Source organism: Bubalus kerabau, chromosome 5, assembly GCF_029407905.1.
Source record: "Bubalus kerabau isolate K-KA32 ecotype Philippines breed swamp buffalo chromosome 5, PCC_UOA_SB_1v2, whole genome shotgun sequence".
NCBI classification, from domain to species: Eukaryota; Metazoa; Chordata; class Mammalia; order Artiodactyla; family Bovidae; genus Bubalus; species Bubalus kerabau.
Window position 1 is genome coordinate 82423895 of NC_073628.1, and position 18681 is coordinate 82442575.

General features: G+C 41.3%; 1 protein-coding gene across 1 annotated transcript in view; it reads left to right on the top strand.

The window, feature by feature from the left end:
• Positions 1 to 17286, top strand: part of DNAH14 (dynein axonemal heavy chain 14) — a 440851-nt gene extending 423565 nt beyond the window's left edge. The window contains exons 83-87 of the mRNA XM_055583763.1: positions 4956 to 5068; positions 9530 to 9669; positions 12495 to 12658; positions 16189 to 16335; positions 16727 to 17286. Coding sequence (XP_055439738.1) covers positions 4956 to 5068; positions 9530 to 9669; positions 12495 to 12658; positions 16189 to 16335; positions 16727 to 16942 — 780 coding nt within the window. The 3' untranslated portion in view covers positions 16943 to 17286. The remainder of the gene's footprint in view (positions 1 to 4955; positions 5069 to 9529; positions 9670 to 12494; positions 12659 to 16188; positions 16336 to 16726) is intronic.
• Positions 17287 to 18681: the final 1395 nt, after the last annotated feature.

The window sequence follows — 18681 nt, forward strand, 5'->3', positions numbered from 1 at the left end:
CTGGTGCGCAGCACCAAGATGAGCTCGGGCGCAGGTCAGCTCCAAGGTAAACTCACTGCAGGCCGAGGTCTGCTGGGAACCAGTGACTGGAGGGAACCAGGCAGCTGTGTACAGTGGAATGGGGAGAAGGTGGGGGTAAATGGATGTTGCTTGTGCAGAGGGCTGGTGGCTGTAAAAATTTCTTTTGAAAATTAGGACCTGGGGGTGAAGTGTGTGCTGCCTCCAAATTCTGGCCTCGCTTGGCTCATTTGCCCTCTGGCAATAAATTGTTTCTATTAGCCAAAAAAAATTCTATAGGCAAAAAATAAAAGATCATAAGAACATATCCAGAATGCAACCCAGAGAGACTAAGAATGGAAACTATGAAAGAGCTATGAAGATTCACAGAGGGCAAACAGACTGTCCAACATTAGTTTGATTGAAGTTCAGAAGGGGAGAAGAGAGAGGATGAAGCAGAGGCAATAATTAAAGGAATAAGAGCTGAGAATTTTCCAGAATTGATAGATGTAAGAAGTTCAATGAATCCCAAGCAGTATACATCTTTTTTAACTTATGCATAGATACATCCTAATGAACCTGCAGAAAATCAAAGAAAAGCTCTTCAAAAGCAGCTAGAAAAAAGTAATTTTCAAAGGAATGGAAATGGTATCTCCCTCATGTCAAATGAACTGTTAAACTAAAATTGTATATACAAAACTTTTGTTTCAAAAATGAAGATAATGGGAATTCTCTGGAGGTCCATTGGTTAAGACTCTGCCTTCCAGGGCAGGGAGTGAGGATTCTTAGCTCCCTGGTGTGGGAGCTAAGATCCCACGTGCCTTGTAGCCAAAATAAAATAACAGAAGCAATATTGCAGCAAATTCAATGAAGACTTTAAAAATGGTCCACACCCAAAAAAAATCTTTAAAAACAAAAATGAAGATGAAATAAAACAGACCAAAATGAAAAAATGCTGAGAGAGTTCATCATTAGCAAATGCTAAGGGAAGCCCTGAATGCCTTTCCTTATATCCAGCAGGAAGGTGGAAGGAGGTAAGGGGGGAAGCTCTGAGACGTGAGAAGGAATGAAGAGGCGGAAAAGTGGTAAATGAGGTGGTGAATAAATTTTGACAAAAATAAAAAGCAACAACAATATTAGTATCCAGTGGGATTATTTTTTTAAAGAAGGATAGACTATTGAACATTTTGAAATGGAAAGGTCAAGAATAGAAAGGGTCAACAATAACATATAAGCCAAGGTTGGGGAGGATATGGAATTTTTAGGTATCAGAGAAGGAAGTTTAATAATAACCCATAGATTTTTGCAAATTAAGTATGCATGCTGTAATTTTTAGAGTAATCACTAAAACAATTGAAACAAATTTCAGAGGAGGGAGAAATGCTTGTTATATTGTTTTGTGAATAAAAAAATTTTTAAAGATTCAAAATGGTATATACAGTATAATCTCAACGATACAGAAAGTATATAATCCCCTGCACATGAGTATCAAGAAACATGTACAAAAGTATTCAGAACACCATTATTTATAATGGTAAAATACTGGAGACAACTGAAATGTGTCATCCACAATAGGATGGAAAAATAGACTATACCAACAGTGAAACGGAATGAACTTCAGCTACAAGCATCAGCAGGATATGCTCAAAAATAAGGATGAAATCACGCACACACAGTCAATTCTTATTATTTGTGAATTACATCTTTGTGAATCTGCCTACTTTCTAAAATTTATTTGTAATCAAAATGTATGCAGACACATGAAAAGATGCTCAACATCATTCATCATTAGGGAAGTGCAAATCAAAACCACAATGAGGTATAATTTCACATCCTACTAGGATGGTTACTTCCCAGGTGGTGCGATTATGAAGAATCCACCTGCCAGTGCAGGAGACGAAAAGATGCTGGTTTGATCCCTGGGTCAGGAATATCCCCTGGAGGAGGAAATGGCAAGCCACTCCAGGATTCTTGCCTGGAGAATCCCATGGACAGAGGAGCCTTGCAGGCTACTGTTCATAGGGTCACAAAGAGTCGGACACAACAGAGCACTCACTCACGCTCAGGATGGACAGAATAAAAATGCAGACAATAATAAACATTGCAAGGATACAGAGACATTGGAATCTTCATATACTGCTCTTGGCAAAATGGTGTAGCCACTTTTGGAAAATAGTATTTTATTTCCTCAAATAGTTAAACATAGAGTTGCCATTTGACCCATCAGTTCCAACCCTAGGTATATTCCCAAAAGAAGCTGAAACATGTACCCACACAAAAAAGCTTGTCATGACTGTTCACAGCAGCATCATTCAGAGTCAAAAGATGGAAGCAACTCAAATATTCCTGATGAATGGACATAATCCTGATGAATAAATTATATGGTTTGTAAATTATATCTCAATAAAGCTATTTTTAAAACTTATAGTAGAAAACATAGAGTTTAGAGAAAGCAAAGACAATTATAAATACTTAAAAACTGAGTGCAAGCTGTGAAGAGAATTGAGATATTGGATCTGCAAGCTGCACACACTTAGAATCATAAGACTTCACAGCTTAAAAGGATCTTGGGTTCCTCTACTCCAATATCCTTATTTTACAGATGTGGAAACTGAGCAGCAGAGCGGCTTCGCGACTCACTGAGAAAGTTAACTAGTGAAAGGACTGGGAGTCACATGCATTCAGATTTAAGTCGAGAGAGTGTGGCTCAGTTGGAATCCTCTAGGTTTAGTTACCTATGGGTGAAATGAGGGCATATCTGACCTAATGGCAAGAGAGGAAATTAGCCAGGGAGAAATGTATGGCTTGGACAATTAGGTGGGCAATAGTACCATTTAGAGACAGAGTGGGCAGAAACAGAGGCCGTTCGAGGGCAGGTGCTGACATCCTGTTTTGGACATGAAACATCTTGAGAAGCTAGGGGAAGCTTCCAAGTGAAGTTATCCAGGAGAAAGTGGATGATTTGTGCGAAGCAAGATATCAGTACTATCAGCTTAGACAAAGTAGTGGAAACCATAGTGAATTAGATCTGAGAGAATGTAAAGTAGGGAGAGAAGAAGGCTGAGGGAATATTAGGCAACACCGCCTGAAAGGGAGGGAAACAGAAGGAATCAAAGAATAAAACCCTAGAAATAGAGAATTCAAGAGAAGGTTAGAATTGAGTGTGGACACAGAAGTCAAGGCAAGAGAGGGAGGAAGTAATCAACTTAGTCAAAAGCTGCAGAGAATACAAATTAGACATATGGGAGGGATGAGTCTAGGGTGGGATCATGAAGATGGAATGTATAAGGTCCTTAATGACTTCTAATGAAGACACCAAATGACAATAGGTTTGGCAGGCAATGGGAAGAGGAGACAGGAGTCAATGAACTTGTTCAAGAAGCCTGACTAGAGAAAAGAAGATCAAGCCTAGAGAGCTACAAGGGGCCTTTTTTGCCTCCTTTGCAACACACAAGTAGGGTGGTGTTTTTATTAACTTTACTGAGAAAAATTGTACAATGATAGTCGTATATATTTAAAGTATACAACATGATGAGTTGATATACATATACATTGTAGAATGATTACAAGATCAAGATAATTAATGCATCCATCACCTCACATAGTTAACACAGTTAACTTTTTTTATGGTGGTAAGAAAGATCAAGATCTATTCTCAGCAATTTTTAAGTACAAAATGCCATATTATTACTATGCTTTGCTGCTGCTGCTGCTGCTGCTAAGTCGCTTCAGTCGTGTCCAACTCTATGCAACCACATAGATGGCAGCCCACCAGGCTCCCCCATCCCTGGGATTCTCCAGGCAAGAACATTGGAGTGGGTTGCCATTTCCTTCTCCAATGCATGAAAGTGAAAGGTGAAAGTGAAGTCGCTCAGTTGTGTCCGACTCCTAGCGACCCCACGGACTGCAGCCTACCAGGCTCCTCTGCCCATGAGATTTTCCAGGCAAGAGTACTGGAGTGGGGTGCCATCACCTTCTCCAATTACTATACTTTAGATCCTCAAAAGTGATTCTTTTTCTTATGATTGAAAATTTGTACTCTTTGATCTACATTATCGTATTTCCCCCTCCCATCTACTTCTGGCAGCCCCCATTCTTCTGAGGAACATTGTTTCTACACATAATTTGTGTAGAGTTTTTATCATGAAAAGATGTTGAATTTTGTCAAATCCTTTTTTTGCGTCTATTGAAATGATCATAGGATTTTTATCCCTCATTCCTACATTGTGGTGTATCACATTTTTTGATCTTCATGTTTAACCATCCTTACATCCCAGGGCTGAATCCCACCTGATCACTGTTTATGATCCTTTTAATCTATTCTTGAATAGCAGTTCGCTATTCTGTTGAGGATCAAACAAGCAGGATTGCGTGTTAGGTGGCTTGTGTATTTAAGATAGAAGAGTGTGTTAATAAACAATGGGATGGAAAATGGAAGTGAAAACTTCAGGAAAGCAAAAATACTCCAGAAGTGCTGTGCAGTGCACAGGGGCAGGAACCAGCTTGATTCGAAACTGGAAGGAAAAGAGGTGGGGGAAAGAGACAGTGGATGGAGATTTATAGAATTTTGTATAGGGGAAGGCCAGAAAGTTGAGATTACTTAGACTTAATGGCCTGTGAAGGTAATCTTCCCAGATAAGGGGAAAGAAGTGGGTGGGTAGAGGGGTGGGCAGCAATGAAGACTGATTGGAGAACTTAAAAAGAACGAGGAAAGACTAGCCAGGATGGAAACTTGCAAGTGTTTTATCCAAAGCACTGTTAAGATCGTGCTGATTTGCCCTGGTTAAGAGTTTTCAGATTTCTCACCAAGTGCTTTCAGTTGGAAAATAGCATCCTCTTGCCAAGTTATCTATTTCTGGCAATTGAGTCTGTCGCCAAAGTGTACAGATATGTTCTTAATGACTTCAAAGACAAATCTTTAAAAAAAAAATGATGTGCCTGTTTCTCAATCCCAACAGAAATATGCCTACAAGTCAAGTAAAGCCCTGAGTTCCTGGGTGAATGACCTCATCCAGAGGCTGAACTTCTTTAACACCTGGGCCAAAATGGCATATACTGCAATGCATCATCGGTATGTAGAAAGGCTGCTCTACGTTTCTGCATCATTTTTACTTTGAGTTTAATGGTTTCACCATGTAATTTCACATCCTTGGCCTCTGAGTTCTCACTGCAACATGTGAATTTAAACAAAAGAGATATTCTTTTTTTTTTAATCTAAAAAATTTTATGATATTTTATTTAAGGTGCAAATGTGTTAATTTCAGTATTTTTTAAGAGCTTGGGGTTTTTTATTTTAAATTTTATTTAATTGAAGGATAATTGCTTTACAGAATTGTGTTGGTTTCTGCCAAACATCAACATGAATCAGCCATAGGTATACATATGTCCCCTCCCTCTTGAACCTCCTCCCATCTCCTTCCCCATCCCACCTCTCAAGGTTGTTACAGAGCCCCAGGTTGAGTTCCCTGAATCATACAGCAAATTCCCATTGGCTATCTATTTTACATATGGCAATATAGGTTTCCATGTTACTTTCTCCAAACATCCCACCCTCTCCTCAAAAGGAGGGATTCTTTTCTTCAGTTTAGGAGGAAGCAGAGACCTGAGAACTGGAGAGTTCCTTCCAAGGTCACTTTACACTAAGAGACAGAGGTAGAAACAAAAAGTAACACATTCCTCTTTCTGTTACGCTACACAGTGTCATGTGACACTAGCAGGAAGAAATGTGAAAAGAAATAAAAATTAAATACATATAATTTTAAAATTTTAATACATAGCACAAAATAGTTTGAAAGGCATGACAGTAGTTCACATTTAAGGAGTGCCTCACAGGGTGTTGGGCTTCCCAGGTGGTTCAGTTCAGTTCAGTTCAGTCACTCAGTCGTGTCCTACTCTTTGCAACCCCATGGACTGCAGCATGCCAGGCCTCCCTGTCCATCACCCACTCCCAGAGCTTGCTCAAACACATGTCCATCAAGACAGTGATGCATCGAGACAACCGTCTCATCCTCTGTTGTACTCTTCTCCTCCAGCATCAGGGTATTTTCCAATGAGTAAGTTCTTTGCATCAGGTGGCCAAAATATTGGAGTTTCAGCTTCAGCATCAGTCCTTCCAATGAATATTCAGGACTGATTTCCTTTAGGATGGACTGGTTGGATCACCACAGTTCAAAAGCATCAATTCTTCAGCATTCAGCTTTCTTTATAGTCCAATTCTCACATCCATACATGACTACTGGAAAAACCATAGTTTTGACTAGATGGACTTTTGTTGGCAAAGTAATGTCTCTGCTTTTTAATATGCTGTCTAGGTTGGTCATAGCTTTTCTTCCAAGGAGCAAGTGTCTTTTAATTTCATGGCTGCAGTCACCATCTGCAGTGACTTTGGAGCCCAAAAAAATAAAGTATCTCCCTGTTTCCACTGTTTCCCTATCTATTTGCCATGAAGTGATGAGACCAGATGCCATGATCTTAGTTTTCTGAATGTTGAGTTTTAAGCCAACTTTTTCACTCTCCTCTTTCAGCATTATTGGTCGGGGCATAGTCTTGGATTACTGTAATATTGAATTGTTTGTCTTGGAAATGAACAGAGATCATTCTTTCATTTTTGAGATTGCATCCAAGTACTGCATTTTGAACTCTTTTGTTGACTATGATGGCTATTCAATTTTTTCTAAGGGATTCTTTCCCACAGTAGTAGATATAATGGTCATCTGAATTAAATTCACCCATTCCAGTACATGTTAGTTTGCTGATTCTGAACTTCCAGATGTTCAAGCTGGATTTAGAAAAGGCAAGGAACCAGAGATCAAATTACCAACATCCACTGGATCATCAAAAAAGCAAGAGAGTTCCAGAAAAACATCTACTTTTGCTTTATTGACTATGCCAAACCCTTTGACTGTGTGGATCACAACAAACTGTGGAAAATTCTGAAAGAGATGGGAATACCAGACCACCTGATTTGCCTCTTGAGAAATCTGTATGCAGGTCAGGAAGCAACAGTTAGAACTGGACATGGAACAACAGACTGGCTCCAAATAGGAAAAGGAGTACGTCAAGGCTGTATATTGTCACCCTGCTTATTTAACTTATATGCAGAGTACATGAGAAATGCTGGACTGGATGAAACACAAGCTGGAATCAAGATTGCTGGGAGAAATATCAATAACCTCAGATACAGATGACACCGCCCTTATGGCAGAAAGGAAAGAACTAAAGAGCCTCTTGATGAAAGTGAAAGAGGAGAATGAAAAAGTTGACTTAAAACTCAACATTCAGAAAACGAAGATCATGGCATCTGGTCTCATCACTTCATGGCAAATAGATGGGGAAACAGTGGAAACAGTGACAGACTTTACTTTTTGGGCACCAAAATCACTGCAGATGGTGACTGCAGCCATGAAATTAAAAGACACTTGCTCCTTGGAAGAAAAGCTATGACCAGCCTAGACAGCTTATTAAAAAGCGGAGACATTGCTTTGCTGACAAAGGTCCATTAGTCAAAGCTATGGTTTTTCCAGTAGTCATGTATGGATGTGAGAATTGAACTATAAAGAAAGCTGAGTGTTGAAGAATTGATGCTTTTGAACTGTGGTGTTGGAGAAGACTCTTGAGAGTCCCTTGGACAGCAAGGAGATCCAGCCAGTCCATCCTAAAGGAAATCAGTCCTGAATATTCATTGGAAGGACTGATGCTGAAGCTGAAACTCCAATACCTTGGCTACCTGATGCGAAGAACTGATTCATTTGAAAAGACCCTGATGCTGGGAAAGATTGAAGGTGGGAGGAGAACGGGACAACAGAAGATAAGATGGTTAGACGGCATCACCGACTAAATGAACATGAGTTTGAGTAAACCCCGGGAGCTGGTGATGGACAGAGAGGCCTGGCGTGCTGCAGTCCATGGGGTCACAAAGAGTCAGACATGACTGAGTGACTGAACTGAACTTTCACTTTCATCAAGACCCTCTTTAGTTCTTTCTCACCTTCTGCCATAAGGGTGGTGTCATCTGCATGTCTGAGGTTATTGATATTTCTCCCAGCAATCTTGATTCCAGCTTGTGCTTCATTCAGCTGACATTTCACATGATGTACTCTGCATATAAGTTAAATAAGCAGGGTGACAATATACAACCTGACATACTCCTTTCCCAAGTTGGAACCAGTCTGTTGTTGGAACCATGTCTGGTTCTAACTGCATACAGATGCTTCTTGACAGATTTCATACAGATTTCTCAGGAGGCAGGTAAGGTGGTCTGGTATTCCCAACTCTTTAAGAATTTTCCAGTTTATTGTGATCCACAAAGTCAAAGGCTTTGGGGTAGTCAATAAAGCAGAAGTAGATGTTTTTCTGGGACTCTCTGCTTTTTCTATGATGCAATGGATGTTGGCAATTTAATCTCTGGTTCCTCTGCATTAGTGGTAAAGAATCCACCTGCTGATGCAGGAGACGCAGGTTCCATCCCTGGGTTGGAAAGATCTGGAGAAGGAAATGGCAACCCATTCCAGTATTCTTATCTGGAGAATCCCACAGACAGAGGAGCCTGATGGCCTACAGCCCATAGAGTCACAGAGAGTCAGACATGACTGAGAATACACACACACTCCCAGGAAGTAGGTACTATTATTTATCATTCTCATTTTAGAGATGTGGCTGCCGCTGCTGCTAAGTCGCTTCATGTCCAATTCTGTGCAACCCCATAGACAGCAGCCCACCAGGCTCCCCCGTCCCTGGGATTCTCCAGGCAAGAACACTGGAGTGGATTGCCATTTCCTTCTCCAAGGCATGAAAGTGAAAAGTGAAAGTGAAGTCGCTCAGTCATGTTCAACTCTTTGCAACCCCATGGACTGTAGCCCACCAGGCTCCCCCATCCCTGGGATTTTCCAGGCAAGAGTACTGGAGTGGGTTGCCATTTCCTTCTCCAATACATGAAAATGAAAAGTGAAAGTGAAATCGCTCAATCGTTCCTGACTCTTAGCAACCCCATGGACTGCAGCCCACCAGGCTCCTCTGTCCATGGGGTTTTCCAGGCAAGAGTACTGGAGTAGAGTGCCATTGCCTTCTCCATTAGAGATGTGGAAATTGACACAAAAACATGGAGCAACTTGCCCAAATTTTCACAGCTAGAAAGTGGAAGTATTGAGATTTGAACCCGGAAAACCTAGTTCCAAAGTCTATACCAAACTGTCTCTTTCACCATTGAACTATAAGTGAATGTTACTGTTTATCTTCTTAGAGTAGGCGGTAGCTCAAACCCAATCTGCAAGATTCCACAAAGCCCAGTCAAGATTCCTACTATAATAACCACATCACTTGTTAATTGCCTTCCAGGGCTTTGTGTTCTCAAAAGCTTTAAAACCATAGCTGGTTTTCATTAAACTATAGGATAAGAGTCCAGAGAAGGGGGAGAGTTTGAGATGAAAAGGGAAGGAGGAATCCAGGAGAGGCTTAAAGAAATTGCTGAGATCATCTGAAAATGTACAATTATTATGCCTCTAACCACACCAATCTGTGGTCTGCCTTCCAATAGGTATATGAGACTTGTCACAGCTTGGAAGCACTCCAGTACATCACCTAGCCAAGACCCCAAATACCCCACTGAGCCAAACCATGAATTCTTTGAAGGATTTCCTGCAAGATATTGGCTCCCAGCTTTCTTCTTTCCACAAGGTGAGCATGAGAACCTGGACCAGCCCTATACCTGATCCAGGCAAGTCTGTCCCCAACCCCTTCACCAGCACTCTCCCTGTCCTCTTCCTTTCTGGGATGAGAGGTCCCTAGGATAGCCCTGCTCGCCACCCCCACCAACACACACACACACACACACACACACACACACACACACACATACAGGCATCAGAGCCTCTTGCATGGACTAGAGCAATCTCTCTCCTCCCTCCCCATCCACGTCCTTCCCTTGCCCCATCTCCTCAAGCACCAGAGTAGACCCATATCCTCACCCTGGCAGGAGTCTCACTTCCTCATCTCTAGGTCATTAATATGAGGTCAGAAGCCAACAACATTAGATGCCTCCCCAAAGTCCCTACATCTTAAGAGTGGACTCCTGCAGATGGGCACCTGCCCAAGGGATTGATCCTGTGCTTCAGCCATTTCATTCATTTAATAAGAATTAATGAATAAATGTTTGTTGGGTCCTAGGCCCCACCAGCTTGGTACAAATGTCCAGCAGGAAAGACGGATATTCAACCAGAACCTGTTACAATAATATATGGTCAGGGTGTAATGAGAGTGGTAAAGGGGCCGCACTAGACTGTAAGATCCATGAAGGCAGGAGCCAGTTCCGTTTTTATTCCCTATTGTATTCCAAGCACCAAAAAAATTCTCAGTAAATATTTGAAGAAAGAGTGTCTTTCTAAATGAATATAAGAACAGATGAATATTCTTAGAGCCTAAAACAGGAGGATCTAAAGTAAGGGTCAGAAAAGGGAAGGCCACTATGGAAATAACTTCTAAGATGAGACTTGAAGCTTCCTTCTTACCAATTAGATATTATCCAGGTAGGGACAGAATAAGAGGACAGCAATTAGCACCCTTGGACACGACTGAAGTGACTTAGCAGCAGCAGTACTTACTAAATATAGTACTTATTAGTACCCAGGTGCCAGGCACTCTCTAAGGATTGTATGTGTGTGTACGATTTTTAAATTTGTATTTATTTATTTGGCTGCACTGGGTCTTTGTTGCTGCCTGGGCTTTTTCTCTAGTTGTGGAGAGCAGGGTTTTCTCTCTTGTGGCGGCACGTGGGCTTCTCATTGCAGCAGTTTCTCATGTTGCAGAGCATGGGCACTACAGCGTTTGGACTTCAGTAGTCATGACACTTGGGCTCAGTAGTTGCAGTGCCTGGGCTCTAGAGCACAGGTTCAGTAGTTGTGGTGTATGGGCTTAGTTGTCTTGTGACACATGGGATCTTCCCGGAGCAGGGATCGAACCCATGTCCCCTGCATTGGCAGGTGGATTCTTTACCACTGAGCCACCAGGGAAGCCCAGGATTTTGTCTATATTAAGTCACTCAATTCTCATGACAATCTTATGTTGTTGTTACTATAATTATCCCTATTTTCAGATAAGAAAACCTAGGCGGAGAGAAGTTGTAATTTGTCCAAATCACACAATAAGTGACTGAGCCAAGGTTCAAACTTAGCCTATCTGACTTGGAAATTCACATGTTTAACCACTGCACTAAACTACGAATAGCATTTTATCAGAGAAAATGTTGTCCTCTCCTGGAGCATTCAGCCTTCTGAAAGGGGCACGGAGAGAGGTCACTTCTGGCTGGGCCTGTAGAGATGGTCTCTTGGGCATTGAAGAGTTGTAGGGAAGTTTGAGAAGGACTATCTAAGGCTAAAGGCTGAGCAAAGGCACTGAGTCAGGCCCAGTAAGTGGGTATTTAGAGTAGAGGAGACATGCCAGTATGACAGGGTTTAAATTGCCCAGTCAAAAGAAACTAAAACTCACTCTGTGTGTGCTGGTTAGTGGCTTCTGGGCAGCAGTGTTACATGATCAAGAAGTAGAATGGAGTTACTCTGGCAATTTATGCAGAACAAGAATTAAACAAGAGAAAAGGAGCTAGTGGCAAGGAGAACAGTTAAGAATTGTGTTAGGTATCTTGGTATCAAGCTACAGAAGGCAATCCAAACTTGTGTAAGCAAAAGAGGGCAAGTTATAAGCACATATAAGTGGAAAGGAAGCCAAAGAGGCCTGGCTTCAAGCATGGCTGGATTCAGGTAGTCAATGTCACTACATGTGACTACCTGAATGTCACTCTCAGGCTGCTTCCTCATGTCTGAGCTCTGTTTTTGCTATATCTTGGACTCTTTTTTTTCTCTGCTGCACATAGGCTTTCTCCATGCAACCAAGGGAAAAAATGGCCACAAGAATGTTAGCATATCCAGAGGAAAAAGGGCCTTCCTCTTCCTAATGTCTATATGGGTTGTGGCATGTGGGATCTAGTTCCCCAACCAGGGCTCTAACCCAGGCACCCTGCATTGAGAGCATGGAGTCTTAGCCACTTATCACCGGGATGTCCTCATATGTCATTTCTTGAGAAAGGCTCTGACACACTTGGGTCTTGGCCTTGCCCCTGGGCCCCATGTTTGCTGCCAGGAAGATAAGGTACTTTGATCAGCCAAGACCGGGTCAAAAGTGATCAGGTCCAGGGATCCATAGCCCCTCTCTTCCCATGTTGAATATGGAAGGAACACTGGGCCTACCAATGCTCTCCATGTTTACCAGGAAGCTTGTGCTACTTGCCAGACTAATATCCCCAAGTCCTTAGGGAGGCAGCTGGATTTATACTCTCCTCCCATCCAGCCCCATCTCGCGCCCACCATGGGTGTTTTCCTGACACTTTCTTCTCCACTCTTCCCTTCCCATGAGATATCAGTGTTGCTAATCCCCACGGGAAACTTTGGGACAGGCACAGCTCCTGAGTCCCTGAGACTCACAAGGAACTTGGTGCGTGTTTTTCTCCAAAGCCTTTCTTATCACTGTGCTTCAAGACTATGGACGGTCCCAAGGAATCTCTACAGATGCCCTGACTTTTACCCACCATGTGATCTCGGACACCACCGACGTCAAAGACAGGGAGTTCTCCATAATCATCCAGAAGAAACTCAACATAGTCAGGAGAGCCTTTAAGGTACTGGAATACTTCAGAGGCTGGAAAGGATAATCATTCATTCATTCAATCCATCCATCAATCATTCCATCAACAAACCTTCATTCCTCATTTACCAAGTGCCAGGCCCAAGGCTAGGCACTAGAGCATGGCAGTCTCCCTTCAAGCCCAAATGCCATCAAATGCCATCTCTCCCACTCTGCTTCTAGGGAGTTGGGAAGAACTAGAAATATGTTAAATGAATAAAAGATTCAGGTAAATACAATAAATGAACTTTATAACTCTCCCCTGACATAAATGAAGACTGAATGTTGTTAGATCAGGATTTGAAGATGGCATTTCTTTCTTTCTTAAGATTTTTTTTTTAATGTGGACCATTTTTACAGTTTTTATTTATTACAATATTGCTTCTGTTTATAACTCTTCCCTGACATAAATGAAGACTGAACACTTCTACGTCAGGATTTGAAGGCAGTATTTCTTTCTTTCTTTAAGATTTTTTGATGTGGATCATTTTATGTTTTTTTTTAATTTATTATAATTTTGCTTTTATGTTTTGGGGTTTGTTTGGGTTTTTTTTTGGTCATGAGGCATGTGGGAAATTAGCTCCCTGAGCAGGGATCGAACTCAGACCCCCAGCATTAGAAGGCAAAGTCTTAACCACTGGAAGCCCCCAAAAGTAATATTTCAAACAAATAGGGCAGATCTCTCCTGAGTGTGGCTCAGCTTAACTGCCTGCCATCCAGCAACCCACTCACTCCAGAGTTCAGCCACTTTCAAGGAGAAGCCCCCACCCAGCCTGCCATGAAACTCAGAGCACTCAGCAAACGTGCCGATTATGCTGGACGCAGTTTATCTGGGCATGTGAGTGCTGACAGCTAGGTGCTCGAGGCCAACCCTGACCCCATCATGCTCCCGCCCTTGTCCCACTGGTTTGAGGGCCACTCTTGTGGTTTACTAAAATATAGTCTGTTTTAGCAATCTATTTTCTATTCCAGGACCAACACCACACAGGTCAAGAAGTTTTAAGTTATATATGGAGACTTAGTAGAGAAAATCCTGAGAAGGCAATGGCAACCCACTCCAGTACTCTTGCCTGGAAAATCCCATGGACGGAGGAGCCTGGTAGGCTGCAGTCCATGAGGTTGCAAAGAGTCGGACATGACTGAACGACTTCACTTTCACTTTTCACTTTCATGCATTGGAGAAGGAAATGGCAACCCACTCCAGCATTCTTGCCTGGAGAATCCCAGGGACGGGGGAGCCTGGTGGGCTGCTGTCAATGGGGTCGCACAGAGTCGGTCGGACACAACTGAAGCGACTTAACAGCAGCAGCAGCAGTAGAACAAATCATTCCTCATTTTTCCTTTTTTTTTAATTGCATTTTTATTCTATTACTTTTTTTTTTTACTGTTTTTGATTGCGGTAAAATAAACATAAAATTTACTATTTTAAGTACTTTTAACTGTACCGTTCAGTGACATTGAGTATATCCACACTCTTGTGCAGTCATCTCCAGGACGTTCTCATTTTTTCAAACTGGAACCCCATACCCATTAAACACTCCCCATTCCAACCATCCCAATCACCACACTACTTTTTATCTCTAAAAATGTGACTACTGTAGGAACCTCATATTAGTGGAACCATATCGTATTTGTCCTTTTGTGACTGGCTTACTCGCTAGTGATAAAGAACCCCACCTGCTGGCCTGGTAAAATGAGATCCAAAGCATTATTTCCTCTTCAATTTTTTGGAATAGTTTGAGAAAGATGGCTGTTAACTCTTCTTTAACACCCTGTGAAGCCATCTGGTTGCTGCAACCAGGAAACCAGGACTTTGTTTGTTGGCAGTGTTTTGATTCTGTTTCATTACTGACTCAATTTCATTACTGGTAATCAGTCTGTTAATATTTTCTACTTCTTCCTGATTCAAACTTGGGAGATTGTACATTTCTAGGAATTTATCCATTTCTTCTAGGTTGTCCGTTTTATTGGCATATAGTTGTTCATGGTAATCTCTTATGATCTTTTAAATTTTTGTGGTCTCTTTTGTAACTTCTCTTTCATTTCTGATTTTATTTGGGCCCTCTCTCATTTTTTTCTTGATGAGTCTAGCTAAAGGTTTATTGCTTTTGTGGTACTTTTCAAAGAATCAGCTTCATTGATTCAGTTTCATTGATCTTTTCTCTATTTTAGTCTCTATTTTATTTACTTCTGCTCTGATTTTTATTATTTATTTTCTTCTACTAACCTTGAGTTTTCGTTTGTTCTTTTTCTAGTTCCTTTAGATATGAGGTTAGGTTGTTTGAGATTTTTCTTGTTTCCTAAAGTAGGCTTGTATCAATGTAAACTTGTCTCTGAGAACTGTTTTGCTGCATCCTGTAGATTTTGGACCATTGTACTTCCACTTTCATTTTCTTCAGGTATTTTTTTTATTTCCTTTTTGATTTCTTCAGTCACCCATTGGTTGTTTAGTGGCCTATTGTTTAGCATCTGTATGTTTGTGTTGTACAGGTTATGTTCTCATTAATTTCTAGTCTCTTAGCATTGTGGAAGGCAATGGCTCCCCACTCCAGTACTCTTGCCTGGAAAATCCCATGGACGGAGGAGCCTGGTGGGCTACAGTCCATAGGGTCGCTAAGAGTCGGATTCGACTGAGAGACTTCACTTTCACTTTTCGCTTTCATGCATTGGCGAAGGGAATGGCAGCCCACTCCAGTGTTCTTGCCTGGAGAATCCCAAGGATGGGGGAGCCTGGTGGCCTGCCATCTATGGGGTCGCACAGAGTCAGACACGACTGAAGCAACTTAGCAGCAGCAGCAGCAGGGAACTTGATATGATTGCAGCAATCTTCTTAAATTTAATGAGACTTGTTTTTATGGCTCAGCATGTGATCTATCCTGGAGAAAGTTCCATGTACACTCAGATCACTTGCTCCTTGTAGAGGAGAACCTCTGCAATTGTGATTATCCTCCCATTTGTGGTCTGCCTACCTCGGGCATGGGTCTTCAGTAAATACTGCATTTCTGCCCCTCTTACCTGTCTCATTTTGGTTCCTTCTTTATATCTTGAGTTGCAGAAAATCTTTTCTACTGGTCTTCAGATCATTCTCATCGATATTTGCTCTGTAAAGATGGTGTGGCCATAAGAGGAGGTGAGCACAGTGTCTTGCTGCTCTGCCATCTTACTAGAAGATTGACTTGTTTTGTCATTGTTTTTGCTCTCTTTTTAAAAATTGACCTAAGGATTACAATTCTAGAAATGTGAAGTTTTACTGTATTTGAAATACTTGTCAATCCAGGATCATCATATATAGATCAAAACCTACAAATTGCTCATGCTGTCAGAGAAGGAAGAGAATGAAGTACTTACCTTAGAACCTGACCATGAGTATCTCTAAGGTGAAGTACTCACCTCAGAACCCACAGGGCAATGGCAGGGAAGTGCACCTCCTCTTTGGCCTCCTCCCTGACCTTCCTCTAGATGCAGCTTCTATTAAAGGGAACATCTCACCTGGGACCCTCTGACACCACCTCTCTTTGTTCTTAGGGTACAGACCCCACACATGTTGGAGTTCACGTCTTTGGTTTATTCATTGAGGGGGCAAGGTGGAATCACAAAGAAAAAATACTAGAAGACTCGTTACCTTGTGAGATATGTTGTGATTTTCCTGAAATATACTTCTTGCCAACAAAGGTAATCTCCCAGATGTTTATCACAAAGTTTTAAACCACTGAGCTTTCCCTCAGTACCAACCATTCCTTCTGCTTCCCATCCTTATGATTTCACTAGGGAGATTGGCCAATATACTTCAGACTACAAACATGTAAAATAGCCCCAAATACTCCTAAAACCTAAAATAGATGCTGTACAAACATCCAGTGTGATTTCTCAAGAATATGTACTATAAAGCTATACTAGTGATTCTAAAAAATCAGTTATAATTATATATGCAGTTACATAACTGCATAATCACCTAAAGTTAAATGTATTCAATTTATAACAAACTCCCCAAATCTAGTATAAAAGAAATGTGAGCCACTGGCTTACTTGAACTGTGTAATTTGAGTATTTATTTATTTTTTAGATTTCTACTGAAAGATCAACTGCGTCTAAGCAGACAGAGCCAGAACTCTATACTTTTGAATGCCCGGTTTACCAGACACCTGAGAGGTCGAGTATTTTGACAGCTGCTGGTTTATCCTCAAACTTTTTAACATCTGTGTACTTATCCACAAAGAAACCTCCTAGTCACTGGATCACAATGCAGGTTGCACTGCTGTGTGAGGAGAATGAAAAATAAACTTCCATAACAAACCATGTAATTGTTGACTCTAACCAGTTACATGCTTCAAGACATTCACATGTAGTCAACATCCTTCATGAAAAAAATCTGTGTGATCACGGCAGATTGGACAGAGCCATCTCTTCCTTCCACTTGTATGTGAAAACTTTAACATGTAGGGGAAGCTCTCCGCTGCTTCCACTCTTAGCAGTGTCCCTGTGGGTGGGCGCTCCTCCAGGGGAGAGAACATGCCCCCAGAAAGCAGGTCTGACTTTTCTAAAAGGGAAAGCCACGACAACTAGCATGGCATTAGGGCATCTAATGCTTATGGAATTTTTGACTTTAGAGTGATTTCTGCAATTATATACAATAAAACATATACGTGAATTGTAGTTCTTTGGAATACTTTCCCAGGTTGCTCTGAGAGAACACAGAACATGACACTGTTGGCCGGACTGCAGACTCCTGAGACAAAAAGTCTTCCCTTAAAGAAATGATCTTGTTCTGATTTCACCAGATTTTCTCTTTCCACTGAAAAACCAACACTGAGAATTCAATGTCCAAACTGGATGAAAAATGTGAAAATTGCATGTCAAAATGTGTTTCTGTAGGTCGATTTTTATTATTGAGCACCAACTATGCTGAACACTCATAAAAATTCCTATGCCTTCAGGCCACCTATGTACTATGTGGTATATCAATCTTTATACATGAAGAAACCGGTGCTCCTAGAGCTTGAGTTGCCCAAGCTCACACTACCATAAGTAGGGCTTGGATTCAAAGCCATGTTCATTGTCACATTACCTCAGCAGTGGGCCCACTGGCAGAAAACAAATCCCATGTTTCCACAAATGAAGATCAAACAATCCCTTCTGTCTGTAATAAGGGGGAGAAGAGGTTGTAGAGAGGGCTCACACCAGAACTAGACTCTAATAGCCATGAACAAAATATTAACATCTACTTACTTTTGTGTCTAGGCAACTATACTGAAAGTCACATTATCAAAAACATATACATTGAGAATCTAATTACATACAGTACTACAGAAAATAATTATAAAGACCTAGCCCGTGTCATTCAGGAATCAATAAGAAAATGACAAAATATAGGATTTTAACAACAGAAACAAGGTGAGGTCTTATTTGGTCCAGTGAATTCATTAAAATAGTTTTAGGAATTATCCATGATTTGCTAAAATAAAACAGTCCATGAGTTATAGAAACCACCAATAAGCAAACTCTTTTCCTGAAAGAGTACAAATCACATGATGTGATATTTTTACCTTACTTGGTTTTAGAGTGTATTCTGCACACCCACCTTCTGCAAAGTCATTCCACACTGAGAAGAGAGATAAAGACATGGTGTCTGATCTCACTGACACACAAATGTCTCTCACATACGTGTGCTGGCTTTCAAATGCACTTAGGTGCATTTGTAATTAATACAAATTCATCTGAGAGTATTACTGAGTCTATGACACTTTTGATCATTCCTCTATTTTCTCAAAGAATAAATACTAAATCTATGATCACCATCTGCAGGTTGAGACCTCCACTAACCATTTTCAAGCTCTGATGTCTGATAACCTTGATGCAAACTGCAGTTTGCCAGGGGTCTCAGTCTACCTTTTGGATTCCTCGTGGTCCAGGAGGGACCCAAAGGATCCTGGAATAAACCAGGGGTTGGGTGGGGATCTAAGGGTTCCTGTTTTGGTCCCAATGATCCCAGAGTTACAGGCGGAAAAAAAGAGATATTCC